The sequence below is a fragment of the Bos javanicus genome, chromosome 20, assembly GCF_032452875.1.
Source record: "Bos javanicus breed banteng chromosome 20, ARS-OSU_banteng_1.0, whole genome shotgun sequence".
NCBI classification, from domain to species: Eukaryota; Metazoa; Chordata; class Mammalia; order Artiodactyla; family Bovidae; genus Bos; species Bos javanicus.
Genome location: NC_083887.1, coordinates 31,025,417 through 31,044,496, shown reverse-complemented (window position 1 = coordinate 31,044,496; position 19,080 = coordinate 31,025,417). Strand labels below are relative to the sequence as shown.

General features: G+C 38.1%; 1 protein-coding gene across 3 annotated transcripts in view; it reads left to right on the top strand.

Annotated features, from left to right (window-relative positions):
* The window catches only part of NNT (nicotinamide nucleotide transhydrogenase), a 92,281-nt gene that overhangs the window by 62,529 nt on the left and 10,672 nt on the right, over positions 1–19,080 (top strand). For all 3 annotated transcript variants that reach the window (XM_061393585.1, XM_061393583.1, XM_061393584.1), the window contains exons 18-19: positions 4,737–4,896; positions 7,307–7,388. In XM_061393585.1, the coding sequence (XP_061249569.1) occupies positions 4,737–4,896; positions 7,307–7,388 (242 nt within the window). The remainder of the gene's footprint in view (positions 1–4,736; positions 4,897–7,306; positions 7,389–19,080) is intronic.

Here is a 19,080-nt window from a genome sequence, read left to right as displayed (position 1 = left end):
ACTTTTGAAATAGCATTTCTATAGCTTTAACTAGAATAAGGTACAAAAGGCACTTGTTGAAAGTACTCTTTTCTACACGTGTTTCCGCAGTTATACCTGTCTCTTTGTTGTTTTTCAGTCACGTCAGGTGGCCAAAGTATTGGAGCTTCAGATTGAGCGTCAGTCCTTCCAATGTACTTCTGCAATTATGTCATCTTTCTCTAAATTTTTATCTGTTCTTTCATATTTATTGACCCGTTTCTGCTGTTCTTTTCTATTTTCACTGCCTCAGGCATGGCATTTACTGTCAGCATACCTCAGATATTTTTTAATACTTGTATTATATATAAGGCTAACAAGGTCTCATAGCTGTCTGTGACCGTAGAAATCACACTGGGTTAGATTGCTACTCTATAATAGCAAATTATAGTAATTTGGAATCAAGAACAGTTGAAGCTTTAATTTTTTAAAAATATTATTTGATTACAAAAATAAAGGATACTTAATGAAACATCTTTCATTAAAAAAAAAAGAAAATAGAAAAGGATAAATAAATATATAAAATAATCTACAATCCCATTACCACTTAACTATTAACATTAGTCTTAATTCTTACCTTTTTTCATATGTACATGTTTAAATACCTTCTATGTTAACATTTAGTTTTCTTACCAATACATTTTAGTGTCTACGTATTATTATATCACAAAGATATATCATAATTTATTTATCCAAGTCTGTGAGAGTAGTTGTTTTTAACTTTTTTTTTTTTGCTGCAGTGTTCCTCCTTAGGCATCATGGATTATTTTCTTAGCTCAAATTTCTGTGAGTACAATTACTTGACCAAAGGGAGTAAGATTTTTTTGTTTGCTGTAGATATTGATAAGTTGATCTTCAAAGGACATTCCAGTCAAAGCTCCCACCAGTGATGTGTGGGGTGCTTGTTTTACTGCTCACTGTCCATTCCTATGACTTCTTGCAAAACAAACAAGATAACAAAAACACGCCTGCCACGTTTTGTATTTCAAAAGTACAAATTTCCTTTCCTTCTCAATTTTCCTACTCTCTGACTTTTCACATTAATTTTCATTGATTCTTAGCTTTATTATAAGAAATTGCTTATTTCTTATAATAAGCAATTAGTTTTTTATAAGAAATGGTTTCTCCATGGCTTGTGCTTAGCAGCTTAGAGTGGTTCATAATAATAATAAAAGTGAAATAGCTGCTTGTAATTGGATGTAGTATACTATGCTGGGTGCTTTACGAATATTGACTCCTAATTCTCAAACTAGTTCTGGAGGTAGGAAATATTCTCATTTTACAGGGAAGCTATTTTAAGACACCGTTTATGATTTGCCTTTGTGTTTGTGGAGCCTGCCCTCGCACCTGGCACATTCAAGTGAATATAGCAGTTTTAAAATGAATGTTTTATTAGCTTATTTCCCAGTTAGAAATCCTCTTCGAGAAGTTATGGTAGCAGAAATACTACCTCTTATCAATATCTGTTAATATTACTAGTATGTTTACCTTCATAATTTTATCATCTATTGAAGGAAAAATCCAAACCAGAGCGGAGTGGTGGAGTGGTTTTATTATGGGAGAGGGGATGGAATGGACCCTAAGTGTAACCATCATCCTGAAAATTGAATATTTGTTCTGACAAAGAAGTTTTTTGGGTATCCTCTGAGTGTAATTCTTGGTTACATGACACCCAATATTATAAAAACTAGAAAATGTCAAAAGTGTCCAAATAGCCAGTTCAAATAAATGATTTGCTTTATATCCAAAGGTCATAGAGACATTAACCTCTTTATGATTTTATAGTTCATTTACTTGAGATAGTGTCTAAATTAGGGTTTGGGATATAGAGGGCTTACAAAAATGCAACAGCATTCTCAGACTAAATTCTCTGGTTTGTGTACTTTGCTGCTTGTTTCCAAATGAAAATAAAGCAGAATGAAGTAAATGAAAGCCAAACCAAAAATAATTTTTTTTTTGCCTTGTGATCAACTAATTAGCACCTACAAAGCATTGAAACGAGGGGATGCTAGTCAATGGTATACATGTTATTTTTGCTTTGGTTTTGTTTATTTTATGATCTTCCTTTGTTTTCATATTTATTTCTTAGTTTGCTTAGAATTATGTGAATTAAGCATCTCTTTAATGTAGCATACAATGTTCATTACGGGGCTTAATAACTTAAAAGGGGCAGTCCTGGACAGTGTTGCAAATGCTTTGTCTTGGAACTTGGGAACTCTTCAGGCTGTGGATCAGTGGTCACAGGGTAGTCTCATCAGTCTTAAGCAAGCAAAAAAAAAAAAAAAAAAATTAAAAAAGGAAACAAAACAAAGCCCTAAACCCTAAACGCTTATTGGAAATATGATGTTGCAATGGTAAATTCAGAGATGAAGTTTGATTTAGTTTTTAAGAGACCATGTGGAATTAGTGTAATGGTGATATAATTGAGGATATGTGTTTAACAAGTTGACTTTGATTGTTAAATTACTGTGTGGTTCCCTATTTTTTCTTGTAAGATACCATCGGAAGTGGGTACACACTAATTAAATATTCTCAGAAATTCTTTCCTTCTCCTCTATTCAGCTTTATAGGAAGAAAAGAAGGGCTCCTTTTAAGCCAAGTGAGAGTAAATTGGTCATATTCTTCTACATCCTATTCCTCTGTCATCTGTCTGTTTATAGGGCTATGTGATGGAGGTGATAGAGCCTTTTTGTACATTTCACTAAAAGAAAATTATAGCAGAGATATTTTAGTGTTTGAAATTGTTCTTTGAAACCATTTTAAGGGCAAAAATTGATAGAACACATTTCTAGTAATTTAGTTTCAAAATCCTGTGATTCAAAACTGGAAAGGATTTGTAAGAATCAGCAGATGTTGAATGTTTGGGAAGTTTCAGATATGGCTGTTTGGATTTTCATTCAACCTTGGATTTAAGTAGAGGAGGTTGTGTTAAGAATTTGAAACTTCATGTTGGATTAGGATGAAGAACTTAAAAGCATCACTTTAATTTTTCTCTGATCCTCTTATCTGTTAGTAATATGCATAAGCATATTCTAAGCTTTATTTTATATGTAATAGTCTTAGACAAATTTACCAGACTCTGGGCTCTGTAAATGTGAATGTCTGATAAATGAGGTTAGGTCAAAGGAACAACTTAAAAATTCTGACTTTTTGATCCACATCTTTGAAACATAAGTGAGGCTCTCCTCTCCTCTTCTCTTTTCCTGCCTTCACTCTGTCCCACTTCAGCAGTTTATGTAAATCTCTCTCCTAAGGTGGTAGCAGGCTGGCCTATCTTTAGATGAGTTTTTTTTTTTTTTCCCCTCTGACGTATTACTTATCACTGAAAGTCTCCAGGTGCTTTTTGCTCTTTAATAATAAAGGATTGTCTTTTTTAAAAAAGTATAGTTTGACACTTGTATAGCTTTAAAATAGTATAAATGATGGATCAATGATATGTTTATTCAAACCCTTAAAATAAGGTTTAATTGTTTGGAATTTTTTTATGAAATTATATCAGTTTTGATCATTTAGGATGACTACTTTGATCATGTATAGTGTTCTGAAAATGCTTTTGATTACTAAAAACATCCAGCTTCTGGTCTTTTATTTCTGTCATTTTTTTTACCACCACACCTCTCGAGATCTGCAGACAGTTTTCAAATCCGTTATTGTCACATGGTCCAGGTGTGTTTGTATGGTACATTGTTCAGTTCAGTCGCTCAGTTGTGTCCGACTCTTTGCAATACCATGAACCGCAGCACTCCAGGTTGGATGATTGTAAATGAGCATCCAATAAATGCCTCCTGCTTACTTTTTCCTTAGATGGTTTTACTAGTTAAAAGGTGGGTATAAATTTTAGTGAAGCAGGGTATAAACTTACTCATTTACCTTTTGGAAGTGAACTGTTTAAAAAGGCTAATGATGAATCCAGTCACTTCTGTTCTTGCTTCTTGGAGCTGTAGGTGCTTTGAAAAGTGTCAACTCCTTCACTTTTTTTCTTGACGGCAGAGGGCAGCAGACTTCTAAATGATAGGGGTCTCTATCCTTTGATTCTTCCCTGTTGCCTCTTGACAGCTTGAACTTGTAGCAGAGTTCATGTGAGATATTGGTAGGTAGAGTCACCTTGTAAAATTTCTATAGCCTTCATTCTCTTTTACTCAGGTGAAATACATGCCAATATGGAGATAGAACTTGCTTAGTCAGTAGACAGATAAGAATGACTAGATCAGAGTTTTTAGGCCTTCTCTGGTGGCTCAGATGGTAAAGAATCTGCCTACAATGACGGAGACCCAGGTTTGATACCTGGGTCAGGAAGATGCCATGGAGAAGGGAATGGCTACCCACTCCAGTATTCTTGCCTGGAGAATTCCATGGGCAGAGGAGCCTGATGGGCTACAGTTCATGTCGTTGCTAAGAGTTGGACATGACTGAGCAACTAGCACTTTTTAAATATATATGTTAAAGTCACTGGTAATTTTCCATTAAATGCCTTTCTAAAATTTATTTTTGTGGAAAATATATCAGTGTGAAGTTGATTTTGTAGAAAACAATGATGTGATTTCCCAGATGTCTTTTTATCATTTAAGTTTTTGAAATAATTTTCAGACACTCGATCAAATTTATTTGGTTAAAATGTTTTAGGTGATCAAGTAAACGTCTTTAATTGACTCTGACTATCGTATTCACAGAAAATTTATGTGGATTAAATTTTCACAGCTGATAATTTTGCTCTCCAGGCAATGAATCGCTCCCTGGCTAATGTGATTCTTGGAGGCTATGGTACCACTTCAACAGCTGGTGGAAAACCCATGGAAATTTCTGGCACGCATACAGAAATCAACCTTGACAATGCAATTGACATGATTCGAGAAGCTAATAGCATTATTATTACTCCAGGTAAAAAACCAAAACCTGAAAGCAAACAACCTGTAATCACTTAAAGTAATTTCTTGTAATAGGAAAAATCAAATTGGAACTTACTCATTTTTGAAAATATAATGGAAATTTAGAAGCAACCCTGTGATTACTAAGTGAATAGTTCTGGAATTCTTGGCTTAGGTTAATAGTTTGGGAATCATATAGAGATTTTATAAATTGAGGTAGTAGATTCTACCTGTGTTTTTCTGTGATTCAGTATAAAATGTTTAAATCATCGTTGAGTCTTGGTTATTTTTTTTCTCATTGATAAATTTTGGGCCTATGTCAGGATTAGATAGTATATGAAAGTGTTCAACTCACTCAGTAAAGGTTGGTAAATGTTAATACCTTTCTTTCTAAAAGTAAATATTTAAAAAAATCATTGAAAATCATGTGATTTCCAACAAGATGAGGTAACAAGTCCAGTATAAAGGACTTGGTCTAGAAGTCAAAACACCTTACTTCTGTTTTTCATTTTGCCTCTAATAATTGACATGTGGCCCAAGTCAGTTCGTCTCCCCAAGCTTCAATTTCCTGAGGCTTAGCCCAGTACTTCTTTACTTATCAAAGAATGCCATTGCATTTATTACAGGCAATAAATACATTGATTTCAGATTAGAATTTTAACTCTATCATGCTATCATAGAAGTTTTCTATAAAGAAATCAATTGATTTTGTCATGTGGGTAGTTTTTTGGTTGACTATGTGAAAGTGAAAGAAAGTGAAGTCGCTCAGTCGTGTCCTACTCTTTGCGATCCCGTGGACTGTAGCCTACCAGGCTTCCCCATCTGTGGGATTCTCCAGGCAAGAATACTGGAGTGGGTTACCATTTCCTTCTCCAGGAAGGATATCTTCCCGACCCAGGGATCGAACCTGGGTCTCCGGCACTGGAGGCAGATGCTGTAAACAACAAACATTAGCAGAATTGAAACTTCAGGTGACAGTCTTCCCAAGTGGGGGCAGCATTATTTTTCTCTCAGTATTTGAAACACATGGATTTGGGGATTTGGCTTCTCAAAGATGGAGCTGCTACTGTCAGCTAGCGTGTGTGCGAGCAGGTAAACCAAATATGCTATAAGCCTCGGACCTTCCTGCAGCATGGGTTGTCCCAGCCAGAGTGCATTGGTGTTACCTGTTGAGAAGCATTGTCCTGGGGTGTGCAAGTGGAGAGTAAAGGACATACTCTCTTCCTTTTAGGCATTTTCCATCTAGTGGAGAAGTCAGATCAGTAAATAATGCAAGATGGGTTATGATAAGAGCTGCACTGGACAGTGTAGGCACGTTTCTATCATGGGGAACCTAAGGATTGTTGGGAAGTCAGGATTTGTGTTGGACTCCAGAGGGTGGATGGTATTGGGGTGGGGGAGGTAGGGGGAATACCTCAAGCAGAGATCGGTCTTTGAAAAAATGAGGGTAGGAAAGTGGGGATAGATAATGAGATTCACTGGAAAGGGTGGAGGGACAGAACACAGGGGTTGAAGGAAAAGGGAAATGATTGATGTTTTTGGTCATACTTGAAAGAACATCAGAACTATGGAGCACTTTTTTTTTTTTTTTGGAAGAGGGGGAAAAATCTTAAGTTCTTATTTGGAAACATTAAGTTTGCAGTGTAGCTGGGACAGTAGACAGGCTGAACTGGAGCTCAGTGTTGGCTGGAGCATGGAGGCAGATTGGGAGCTGTCAGGCAGTTGTTCGGGCTTCCCTGGTATCTCAGACATTAAAGAATCTGCCTGCAATGCAGGAGACCTGGGTTCGATCCCTGGGTCGAGAAGATCCCCTAAAGGTCATGGCTACCTGCTCCAGTATTCTTGGCTGGAGAATTCCATGGTCAGGGGAACCTGGCGGGCTACAGTCCATGGAGTTGCAAACAGTTGGACGTGACTGACTGACTACTTTGTAACTTTCAGGAGATTATTGAAGCTGTGGGATGGGCTGAGGTTTTCCAGGGAGAGAGTGAGGCGCAAAGTTAAAGCCCTGGGGAGACTCGGGATTTAAGAGCGGGAGTACAGAAGGAAAAGATCTGTTCAAGGAAATCGAGGAAGAAAGTAGGGACGGCAGTGATCTCAAAGCCCAGTAGGGTGACAGTTTGAAAACATTTACGTGAGAGCGGGCGAGAGTGTATGCACTGTGCATGTGTGTGTGATGTGGGAGGGAGTGCCCAGCACTGTTAGACACCGTAGGGGACTGAGGAGGGACCATGAGATTTTGAATTTGAAATTTAGGCCGGTATTTTTTAAAGTCCATATTTGTCAGTTTTTTGTTTTCACTTCTAGTCCTGTTACCTGATTGCCCTTTTTGGCATAAAAATATGTTTCAATCAAGAGAGAAGTTGTAGTTCATACAATTTGAAATAAAACCACATTCTTCTGTATTCTCAATGCTCCTGTAGGCTACGGGCTCTGTGCAGCCAAAGCTCAGTACCCCATTGCTGATTTGGTGAAGATGCTCTCTGAACAAGGCAAAAAAGTCAGGTAAGTGCTTGCCGTGCATGTGTGAAAGGAAAGGAAGAGCGATGGCTTCTTTCAGGTGCCTGTTTCTTCAAGTGGGGTTTTACCTGTGGTACTAGGTAGAGAAGTTGTGAAAGACCCTGTTCTAGCCTTAGTCTTACTTCCTAGTTTTCACTGTCTCTAATAGCATCCAACTTCAATATAGTCTCATTTTAGAAACGGAAATTCTTATGGTACTGCATTCCAGGATACTTATCAATAGGGAAAAATGGATCCTGGTTTCTCTGTGGTTTGACTTGGGGAAGGAGGTCATCAAGGCATCTGAGTCCCATCAAGCTGTGTCTTTTGGGTTTCTGTTGTTCACACAGAAGGAGAACATCTCAAACAGGGGGTCTCCGAAGGGTGTGAGCCCGAGTGGTGAACCCGTGACTGGCTGATGGATTTAGCTCTCACACTCAGGCTAGAAAAGACTGCAGAAAACTTTCTTTTTCTGTGTATAAGATAGATAATAAAGCCATACACTTTTTGGACTGTGAATTAGAACAGCTCCTGTTACTGCTATGTGCTACTTGGGCCCTGGATTCTGCTCTTGGGTGGATGGTTATTAAGCAGAATGTGAAGTCAAGGACTCTGCATTTCTAGATTATTCCCCCGACCTTGGATAAAGGGTTTGTGGTATGTGAAAATGGGGTCAGGGTGGTGAGCCCTTGCAGTGCTTCATGTCTGTCCTGTGTACCTTTGGGTCCGCCTTCTGGAACTCTGCTGTCTGGAGGCAGTGAAGGGGCCGGCTGGAGTTGTCCCTGGGAGCATAGCTGCTGCGTGTTGTGTGGGGAGACTGGTTCACTAGCAGTTTCACTGACAAGGAAGTCAGAGCAACAGGATAACTCCATTGTTAAATAAGATTGGTTCATTTACCAAGATGTCATTGCATATTGACAAAATTATTTATGTCTGTTAATAAAATTCCTTTGAGATATCAATCTTACACTTTTGCCTGGAGGAAGATGATAAGAAAATGAGCCAAACAGAGGGCCTAGAATTAATCAGACTATCTGTGCAGACTCGATGCAGAGTCCGAATCTTTAGCTCGAATGTTGCCTCTATGAACAGCAGTAGAACAGTCTTAGGTGATTAAATCAAAGGGTTATCTAAAAAGTTTTAACGTCAGCTGCATTTTCTTTCTCTTTCCCACCCTTTTTTCCTTCTCTCAATCTTTTTCTCACTCTCCACCTTCCTGGGATCTATAGTGAGCCTGTGCTTTTTGAATACACAGAATTAAAATACTATTTTACGATAGGTCCAGCATTTCTGTCATGTAGATGGCTTCCATGTTTAGTAAAGTCTAAGATGAATCGATAGAAGATGAGAAAAGGCATCGTCTTTGTTTTTTAATTTTCACATGAGAGGTCTCATTTTGGTAGCTTATTCTTCTTTTCATAGAGTGTATTAAATGGGGCTTCCCTTTTAGTAGTCTTTGCCACTTAAAGCATTTGCAGACCTACAAGTGGAAAGGATGTGTTACAGAATCTTTTATGATTTTTCTAAAAAGAAATTTTTTCTCTTTATTTGATCCACATGTAAAAATGTAAAATGTATTAGCGATGCCTTCTGTCACCACATGTTTAGGAGATGAGTGGCAATCATAATAAAACAGAAAGATGGCTTTAATGTCTTAGTTATTCTTAGGGAAAGGAATGATTAATTCGATATAACCTCTCTTGTTACCCACTGGTCAGCCCAGGTTGTGGGTGCAAGGATGGGAAGCTTGACAGAAGGCAGGATGTGAAAGGGAAGGAATTAAGAGAGATGGGAAAAAAAATCAGGGATAAAGAAAAGGGATAAGACAAAGGAAATTTTAGCTTCTGACCTCATTTAAAATTTGAATTTTATCCATGAAGACATAATATAAAGTGCTATTTTAGGAGGATTTCTGTCACACTGCATTGAAAAAGTAACTATTTGACTTAAGATTTCTGGCAGGTATTTAGTTAAACATGTATGAATAGTTTCTCAGTCATAATTTTTTTTTTAATTGAAATAATTTTGGGACTTGCCTGGCAGTCCAGTGGTTAGGAATCTATACTTCCACTGCAGGGGACCTGAATTTGATCCTTGGTTGGGGAGCTAATCCTGCAAGCCACATGGCACAGCCTCCCATGGCACAGCGCCCCCCAAGAAGAAGTAGTTTTGTGACCAGGACATCAGGCTTTTCATGAGCGTTTTTAATCGTTGTGTATAATCATCAATTTTTATAATAATTTGTTAATAGTAAATGCTAATAATTTATTATGTGAATGATATTATTTGTCAGCCTAATTTCTACTTGTGAGTTAGGAAGAGTTAGCCACTTATATTGATTACTCTGTTTCATATTAAAGATGGAATTATATATTAATATGTTCAAATTTTTTCTTTTTTTACTATAATGAATTTTCAACATGGGCTTTGTAGTAAGTTAGGTAAGTCTCATATTTGTATTAAATGAAAGAGAGCTATTCTTGCTAACATGACAGTAGATTATCATATTTTTCCTTTCTGGCTTCCACGGGAGTTTTTTTATTTTTTTTTTAATTTTAAAGGGAATCATAGCAACTTTGTTGATTGTGCTTTATGTGCACCATCATCTTTCTGTAGCAGAAATGCAGATTTTCTTTACGAAGTTAGGTGTTGGCTTTTTCTTAAGAGGCACATGTCTGTTTGAACAAGAGATGGCTGCAGCGGTTACCTCGTATTTTAATGAAATAAATCTGTATTTACAGTTGGCGGTAATTTGGTCCTTTCATCACTCTGGAGCTCCCACGGTGTTCATTGAGTACAGCTGCTGGGCCTCTGCTGTTAGTAGATCTTTGTGCCTCAGGACCCCGGCATGCCTCACATCCAGATGTGGTGACATATTCTCACACATTCCCCATGGAAATGTGCCAGTGTGGACATACGATTGTCATCAATTAGTTATGCCCAAGTGGTGCCAAGAAAAATTGCATCTGTCATACAGTCTGTCTGGCTTCACGGCCCATGATTGATTTAGAGACATTCCTGTTTTCCTTTACTTTGGCCATAGTCATAACATGCTCACAGAGACCTGAGGTTATATAATGAAGCACATGACATTTCATGAAAAGAGCTCGTTTCAGAATGTCCTGGAAGTTCACTGACGTAGCCATCTTTACTGGCCAGGATATTGTTGCTTCCTGGGCACCCAGATACCTAATTTATGCTTGATCTCTGAAAGCATTTTATTATAAAAATCTTATGATACAAATGCACAGACATTTTTTTCTCTTTGTTTTCCAGTCTTTGGGTCAATACAAGCTTTTCATTATAAAGTTGAGGTAGTGTTTCCAACAAATAATCCTTAGAAAGACATATTTTTTTTTCTTTTTGCAATTAATTAATCACTGCTTGATTTTCTTTGTATAAAACATTATTGCTTTAAAATTTGTCAACTTTGATTGGCTAACTGATGTTATATATGGCTTTCCTATTAATGTTCAACTCTGTCTTTCTATAAATAATTTGCTGATAGAAATTTACTTCTAGGTGCTGAGAATACAAGAATGCAGAAGCTCATTTCCCACTCTCAAAAGTTTATAGATAGAGAACAAATTGATCAGCAAATGAACGAGTGAATGAATTCCATTTAATGTACCAGTATGCTAAGAAGAGTGGAGCAGGAGGAGGGCAGGAAGGCAAAGGACAAGAGCAGATAGCTGTCAAGGGAATATTTTAAACCTTTTGTTCTACTCATAACATGAAACTTTTTTGCAGGTTTTAAAAAATAAATATTTAATTATTTTTTTCATCTTCTGTCTAAACATATCTAGCTGCCAATGGTATTTACAGTTTAATAGTGTTTTACAGTCTTGTGTGACATGACTGTAAGTTTAAATGTATGTTATTTTTGCTAGGAAATCTATTCTCTGAAGATACTTGAAGATGAAATATTTTGTTGATCTAACTGGATTTTCCCGTTTTTCATGGATTAAATGCAGTCTAAATAAACAGAGTTCAGCTATCTTGGATTTGTTATATTTTGGGGCGCAGGAAAATCTAAGACATGCAGATTTGTTAAGTAATAAAGATATGTGCTTCTGAAGAGAACAGAGGTTAGGCCAGATAAAAAGATCCAGTGTAGCAGTTGAGGAAGGAAATAGATATTTTTTATGAGTTTCTTGCCAGCTTTGCATTACTTTCTTATTAGCCGTGACTATTCATGTCAGTGACCATTTCACTGTGTGAATAATTACACAGTACTTGGTGCCAGGCACTGTTGTAGGTTCTGAGAATACACCAGCGGATACAAAGATCAAAATTCCTGACCCATGTGGAGCTGACATTTAAGGAGAACTTAGTTAAAAGGTGTTGAGATATTCTGAATTGACACTTATAACCCTATTATGTTTTCAGTTCAGCCACTGGTTGAAATGATGAAGAACAGCAGGAGCCTTGATCATTATTTCACAGTTTCCACTGGCGCTCTTTGGTGATGAATTAGCCAGTGCTTCTGGTGTTCTGAAAGAATATGCTGTGTTTTTGTGCACTGAGCCTGCCTTCTTATAAAACATGGTGACAGGAGGATGGGTGATGGGAATTATTTGTGTAATTAGTCAAATGAGTGAAACTTTTGGTAGAAGAGAGGAAAACCAGTGTGTGTGCATTCTCTTATATCTCTGGTCAACCTGTTGTATAAAATTTCTAGGAATCTCTCAGATCAAAGGTGTCCTAGAAAAGGGCCATCATCCTTCCAGACTCTTGACTGTTGATTAGATTGCCTCTGACTGCGTGCTGTCCACAGCGTATTGATATAGTGGAAAGAACAGAAGACTCTGTTAAAGGCTGTGATGTAGGTGCTTTATAAAGCCCCTCCCAGCCATGCTGTTCTAGGACTCATTCCTTGGAAATGATGATCACAGGCATTCCAGTGGTCAAGGGGAGAAACTCTCGCTATTGATGGAAACCAGTGCCTCTGACCATCAGAGTGATGTTTGGCTTCTAGGTCTATTATTAATTATTATAGAGATTTGAGCTGATTTTTGTCAATGAGGTTCATGTGAACATGGCAGAGGAGAAGTAAATAGAAACCCTCTTGTCATTTCATGTTCAAATTCTTCAGTATCTTGTTAATATTTTCCATTTCATGCTGTTTACTAGCCATTGCATTTCAAGAGTCACTCAGCATCATTAAAATTATTCAGTCAGAAATAAGAAATTATGTATAATTTTCACTATTTCTCTCCAGTGTGCAGGCATATATATTCTAGAACTTTATCTACAAATAGAATTTCAGTTTTCCCCCCAATATCATTCTTCATAGTCTTAGTAGTTATTTTGAAATAGAAACCATGTCAGTAGTCATACAGCTGCTGTTCTTGACTGTACTGGATTTGGTTCAGTGAAGGAAAAGGCAGATTTGGGCACAATTTATAATAATCTCATTGGAGTGGAAAAGGAAGTGTTGGGACAGTTTCTGCACTGACATTCACACCAGTCATCTGACCTGGTCCTGTTTAGATGGCTTCTTGTTATTTTTGGGGTGGCCCCGGTGTCACGGGCCACCTAACCACATGGTACACGTGGCCATAGCGTCCTGTCAAACGTTTCTTCACTCATACTCGTAGAACAGGTTCTGTTGTTCTGTAATAGGAAAACTGCCCCTGGGACACTCTTGTAAGCCCTTTAACATTCATTATTTTTTCCTGAAGAAGGGGAGGCCGTGGATGAATACCAGATTCAGATCAGAGTTCAGCCTTTATTCACATTCAAAAAAAAAAGAGAAAAGTACTTAGTGTTCTCCAATTCTGGCAGTTGGAAAGTTCGAGGAAATTAGAATTTTCTTTTTCATTGAGAATTGTGAGTGGGTTTATCTGAACCATTACTTCTGAAAAGGACTCAGAGTTTCAAAAAGTTGGGTTTCTATCCTTTTGCTAAGAAGACTTGCCTAAACATCGACTCCACAACCTTTCTCATTAATCAGTTTTTGTGGATGACAGCTGCATTGCTGGGCAGATTTTTTTTTCCACTTTGTTTCCATGCTTCTCTTTTGATGGATGTACTAACCCCGCACAGCTGGTCCCAGCCTTTTCACCAGGAAGGATACTGTGTGTGACATTTAGTCTGCTTTGTATTTTATAAGATTTTACTTCAAAATGCATTTACTAAAATTATTTCTTTTAAAAAAATAAGTTTTCCTTGTGCTTTTAATAGGTGACCTGTAGCTGTCAATCAGAAGTTCTGGTCAGAATGTGATAAACCAAAGAACCCTGTCTTTCCAGATCCTGTCATATTTTTCAAAGGTTAAAATTAATTAAAATATTTAATTAAATATTTTAAACAAACATTTAATTAAAAATATTGAAAATAATAGCAAATCTTTTTATTACCTCCATGAACCTTCCTCAGAATGGAGCATTGCTACATGCAAACATAAAATACAAAGGTTCTTTGGGCGTACCTCCTAGCAGGGATTCTGTTACATCTGTAGTGAAATTCCCAGTCTGTTTTGTGACAGAACACAGTGTACATGTAATTGTTGTTACTCTAAAAGCGTCCTGCCTTAGGAAGCATTGTATTAGAGAGACTTGAAAGTCAATTTTAACTCTTAAACTTTTATTGATTTATAGATATTTATGGTTAAAAACAGGAAGAATAAGTAGGCTTTTTATTTTCCCTTTGTTATATATCTTTTCCTGAGTTAATTTGTCAGCCACCTAGGAGCTGAGAATGATACATTTAGGAAAATTGTGCAATGATGTTATTGGGAAGGCAGAATTTCAAAATGCTATCAGCATACATTGTTCTGTGTAAAGTTCAATTTTAAAATATGAAACAGTAAAAGAAAGGATATTAACCCTTTGAACATCTTGGGTATGAGAATAAATTTTGCATCAGTCAGTTCAGTTCAGTCGCTTAGTCGTGTCCGACTCTTTGCGACCCCGTGATTCACAGCACGCCAGGCCTCCCTGTCCATCACCAGCTCCGGGAGTTTACGCAAACTCATGTCCATCGAGTCGGTGATGCCATCCAGCCATCTCATCCTCTGTCGTCCCCTTCTCTTCCTGCCCCCAATCTCTCCCAGCATCAGGATCTTTTCCAATGAGTCAGCTCTTCGCAGGAGGTGGCCAAAGTATTGGAGTTTCAGCTTCAACATCAGTCCTTCCAATGAACACCCAGGACTGATCTCCTTTAGGATGGACTGGTTGGATCTGCTTGCAGTCCAAGGGACTCTCAAGAGTCTTCTCCACCACCACAGTTCAAAAGCATCAATTCTTCAGTGCTCAGCTTTCTTCACAGTCCAATTCTAATATCCGTACATGACCACTGGAAAAACCATAGCCTGGACTAGACAGACCTTTGTTGGCAAGGTAATATCTCTGCTTTTCAATATGCTATCTAGGTTGGTCATAACTTTCTTTCCAAGGAGTAAGCATCTTTTAATTTCATAGTGTCTCACAAAACATATAACCAAATAGTTGAAGGTTGTAAAAAGATTTTTTAAAATCTGGAGATCCTTTTCAGTATTTGCAATAAGAGGCTGCAAAGTGGAGAAAACACACTAAATACTTCAGAACGGGGCCCAGTTGTCTCTGTAGTTTCTTTGTCTTGGTACTGAGTTGGGATACTTGGCTCTTCATCATGTTTTATTGCTAAACTAAATCTGGATGTTTCCGTAATGCAAGCAGGGAAATGTAGTTTATTTAAACGTTGTGGTAGGATCCATGTAGTGAATGGTTTACACTCTGTAAAAGTCAATAACTGTTGTGATACTCTGTGATCAGGACGTATTGTCCCCATGGCCCTTGATCATGGGAACTCATGTTGTTCCCTTTAGCACATGTGATGTCTGACATCTAATTTGAAGTTGCAGAAAAACTCTAAGAATGGGACTTATATCATCGTGTGTTACTTTGGCCACCTGATGCAGAGAGCTCACTCTTTGGAAAAGACTCTGATGCTGGGAAAGATGGAAGGTGAAAGGAGAAGGGGCCTGCAAAGGATGAAGTGGTTAGATAGCATCACCGACTCAATGGACAAGAATTTGAGCAAACTCTGGGAAATAGTGAAGGACAGGAAAGCCTGGTGACTGAACAATAGCAACAATTGTAAAAGAGGCTTAAAATTCATAGTTTTTAAAAATTGCTCTTTTACTAAATTTAACTATTTTACATGGAATTTATGAATAGCTTCTATGTGCACTTTTATTTGTTTTTATTCTTTCTTGGTTGATTAAAAGGCTCTGAAGATCAGTTGTTTCATTTAAGTGTATTGTTCCACCTTTTTGGAACTGTGCCTGGGTCTGTTTTTAACTAGTGATGGAGGGCTTAGTTTTTATTATATAAAGTTACACAAAAGACTTTATTGTTTTTATGCTTGAGAGAGGAAAATAGCAAAAAGTGTTTAACTTTTTCTTAAATTATCTTCAAGATAATTGAGAAGATTACCTTGACTTGTCAGTGACATTTGTTGTATCTTCCAGTTAAGGAAACAGTACTTTTTTGCCTTAATAGTATGTATAGAAGAGTTAAATGTGGCCTTTTGAAATTTGACACTATTATAATAATTTGAATAATAGCCACGACCAAGTGATCAACGAGTCCAGTGGTCACAATTATTGACCTCAGTCTATATTGATGATATAATTTCTCTAGCTTTTGCATGTAATTGCAAGTACAAAGAATTTCTGGCTTTTATTGTACCATATTGATATTTATTGGGATTTCAAGGTAAAAATTAGAAAACCAGTTTAGAAGATGCTGACAAATCAACATTTGTTTTAATGTGAAAATATCCCTTTCTTTTTATATAAATGATCATTAAAAATGTGCATTTATTTGAACAACACAGATGAGCATTTATATCACAAAAATATGTCTCAGTGGGGTATTATAATTGCAGGTTACATTCATTAAGGACTTAGGTGTGCCAGGCATTGGTCTAAAGTACTTTGTATAAAATGCTCTTTACATGAATTATCTCCCTTAAATGTCACAGTAATCCTCTGAAAAGGCTTTATTATCACTCCTGTAGTACACAGGAGGAAAGGGACGCACACAGAGGCAAATTGTCTGAATGTTTTGAACCCAGGCAGTGGCACCCTAGAGCTTTTAGCTGCTACTCTTTACTACTTCTCTGAAATCTTTTTTTCAAAAGAGATATAACAAGTTTGCACTTTATTGAATCAGTGCACTTTATTGGGCACGCTATGTTCCTTAAAACCCTTTCCTCCCCTCCCTACGTCCCTTCTGTCCTTACTTCCCTCTCTTTATTTGAGTTGCTCTACTAGAGTGCCAGGTACTTTGGGAACTGGTAAATAGGACACAGTCCCTGTTCTCAAGTTGCTGCCGGTTTGGAAAGCACAGTCATCAGCCAGTTCCTATAATGCAGTGCTTTCAAGGAGCATGAAGAGTGAGTTCTGGGGGCCTGGACGATTTTCCTGTGGTCTCATTTTAGTAGTTATTCCTCTTCTGTAAAGTTAGGTTGTGGACAGGGACAGCTGATCCTGTTTTGTTAATAAGTAAGTGTACAATCAAGATAATTTTTGCGGTTTAAAGGGGAGAACCAAAAGGCTGGTAGGCTTTGCATTTCTGAATTCTGGATATTCTTCATGTGATGATGGAACATTGATGAACTTTAGCTATCAGTTCCTGGAAATTGCTGGTCATGGGCAACCAATGTCTGATATAATTAGCTTTAATCCATACTTTGAAGATTAGCCAGTTGCATAGGCCAGAATTATTATAAATTCACATTGACTCATCAACGTGCTCATATATATTCCTACAAATTTAGTGTGTTCTGTCATTTCTCTCAAAACATTGGCATTCTCTTGTAATAGCCTTCGGGTGTTTCTCTCCAACTTTAGAGTCTTAAAATTTAGTATAATAAATTGTTATACAAACAGATATAAAGTGAGCTGTCCTTTGGGATATTCAGCATAACATGCTGGTTAGCTATTTACCCCTCACAACTAGCTCAGCAGAAACGTTGTCTTTATGCAGTCTGCAGATAATCAAATACTACAATAATAACAAATACATTTGGAGGTCTTTAACTTCTAATTTGGTCCAGGACACCTCAGTTAAAACATGAAGATGATAGCCAGATGGATTAAAGATAAGCAAAGGCAGTAAAATTTTACAAAATCACTGGAATCAGGGAGGGATGCAGAAGCAAATCACAAAATACAAAAGTAAATCACAAAGTGTATACTGACTTATTCAGCTAGAATGGAATCCCTGGTTCATGGAATTTTAGGACTGGAAAGGGAGTTTGGGTAAGCTGATTAATGACCCCCAAAGAAACCCACCTCTGAATACCCCACACTTGTGAATATATTACCTTATATGGCAAAAGGAGCTTTGTAGATTCAGTGATGATTTTGAGATGGAGAGATGATTCTGAATTATTTGTTTGTGTCCATGTAATCACTAGGGTCCTTACGAAAGAGAGGAAGAGGGTCAGTGTCAGAAGAGGGGATGTGACAGTGGAAGTAGAAGACAGCGATGCAGCCTCAAGCCAGGGAAAGGGGGCAGCCTCCAGAAGCCGGGAAAAAGGCAAGGGATGGGTGGATTTTCTCCTCAAGGTTCTAAGAGAAATACAGTCCTGCTGACACCTTGGTTTTAGCACATGGGTGCTGATTTTGGATGTCAGGCCTCTGTAATCGATGCATATTGTTTTAAGCTACTAAATTTGTGGTAATTTGTTAATATCACTAATAGGACACTAATACAGACCTTATATGTCCTATAGCACAGTGACTGAGTCTTGAGCCTCACCTGGGCTTCCCTGCTAGCTCAGCTGGTAAAGAATCTGCCTGCAATGCAGGAGACCTCAGTTTGATTCCTGAGTTGGGAAGTTCCCCTGGAGAAGGAATAGGCTACCCACTCCAGTATTCTTGGGCTTCCCTGGTGGCTCAGATGGTAAAGAATCCACCTGCAATGCAGGAGACCTGAGTTGGGAAGATTCCCTGGAGGAGGGCACGGCTACCCACTCCAGTATTCTTACCTGGAGAATCTCCATGGACGGAGGAGCCTGGCGAGCTGCAGTCCATGGGGTCACAAAGAGTTGGACATGACTAAGTACAAGCCTCACCAATCAGGTTTTGGGGAGAGGAACAGACCGGGGTGCAACAGGAAGCACTTGTTGATGCTCAGAAGGATTGTGAGATTAGGAGAAATTTTTGGTGTCCAAAATTTGCCATGAGGATCTCAAAAGAGCACAAATTCATTACAGTTAGTGGCATAGGACGGAGAAGGCAATGGCACCCCACTCCAGTACTCTTGCCTAGAAAATCCCATGGATGGAGGAGCCTGGAAGGCTGCAGTCCGTGGGGTTGCTGAGGGTCGGACATGACTGAGCAACTTCACTTTCACTTTTCACTTTCATGCATTGGAGAAGGAAATGGCAACCCACTCCAGTGTTCTTGCCTGGAGAATCCCAGGAACGGGGAAGCCTTGTGGGCTGCCGTCTATGGGGTTGCACAGAGTCGGACACGACTGAAGTGACTTAGCAGTGGCATAGGATGTAGGTAGAGCAGTGTCTTGCAGTTGTTCTGGGAATCCTAAGTTTTACCAAAGCTGCTGTTCTCTCTTCCTAGTGGTTTTGACACCGCCCCCCGCTCCCCCACCAAACCCCCACCATTAAATAAAGAGCTATCTCAGCTGCCATAACTGCCTTGACTGTGTCCACTGTGGGCCAACCATCCTTAGCATTTATTTGT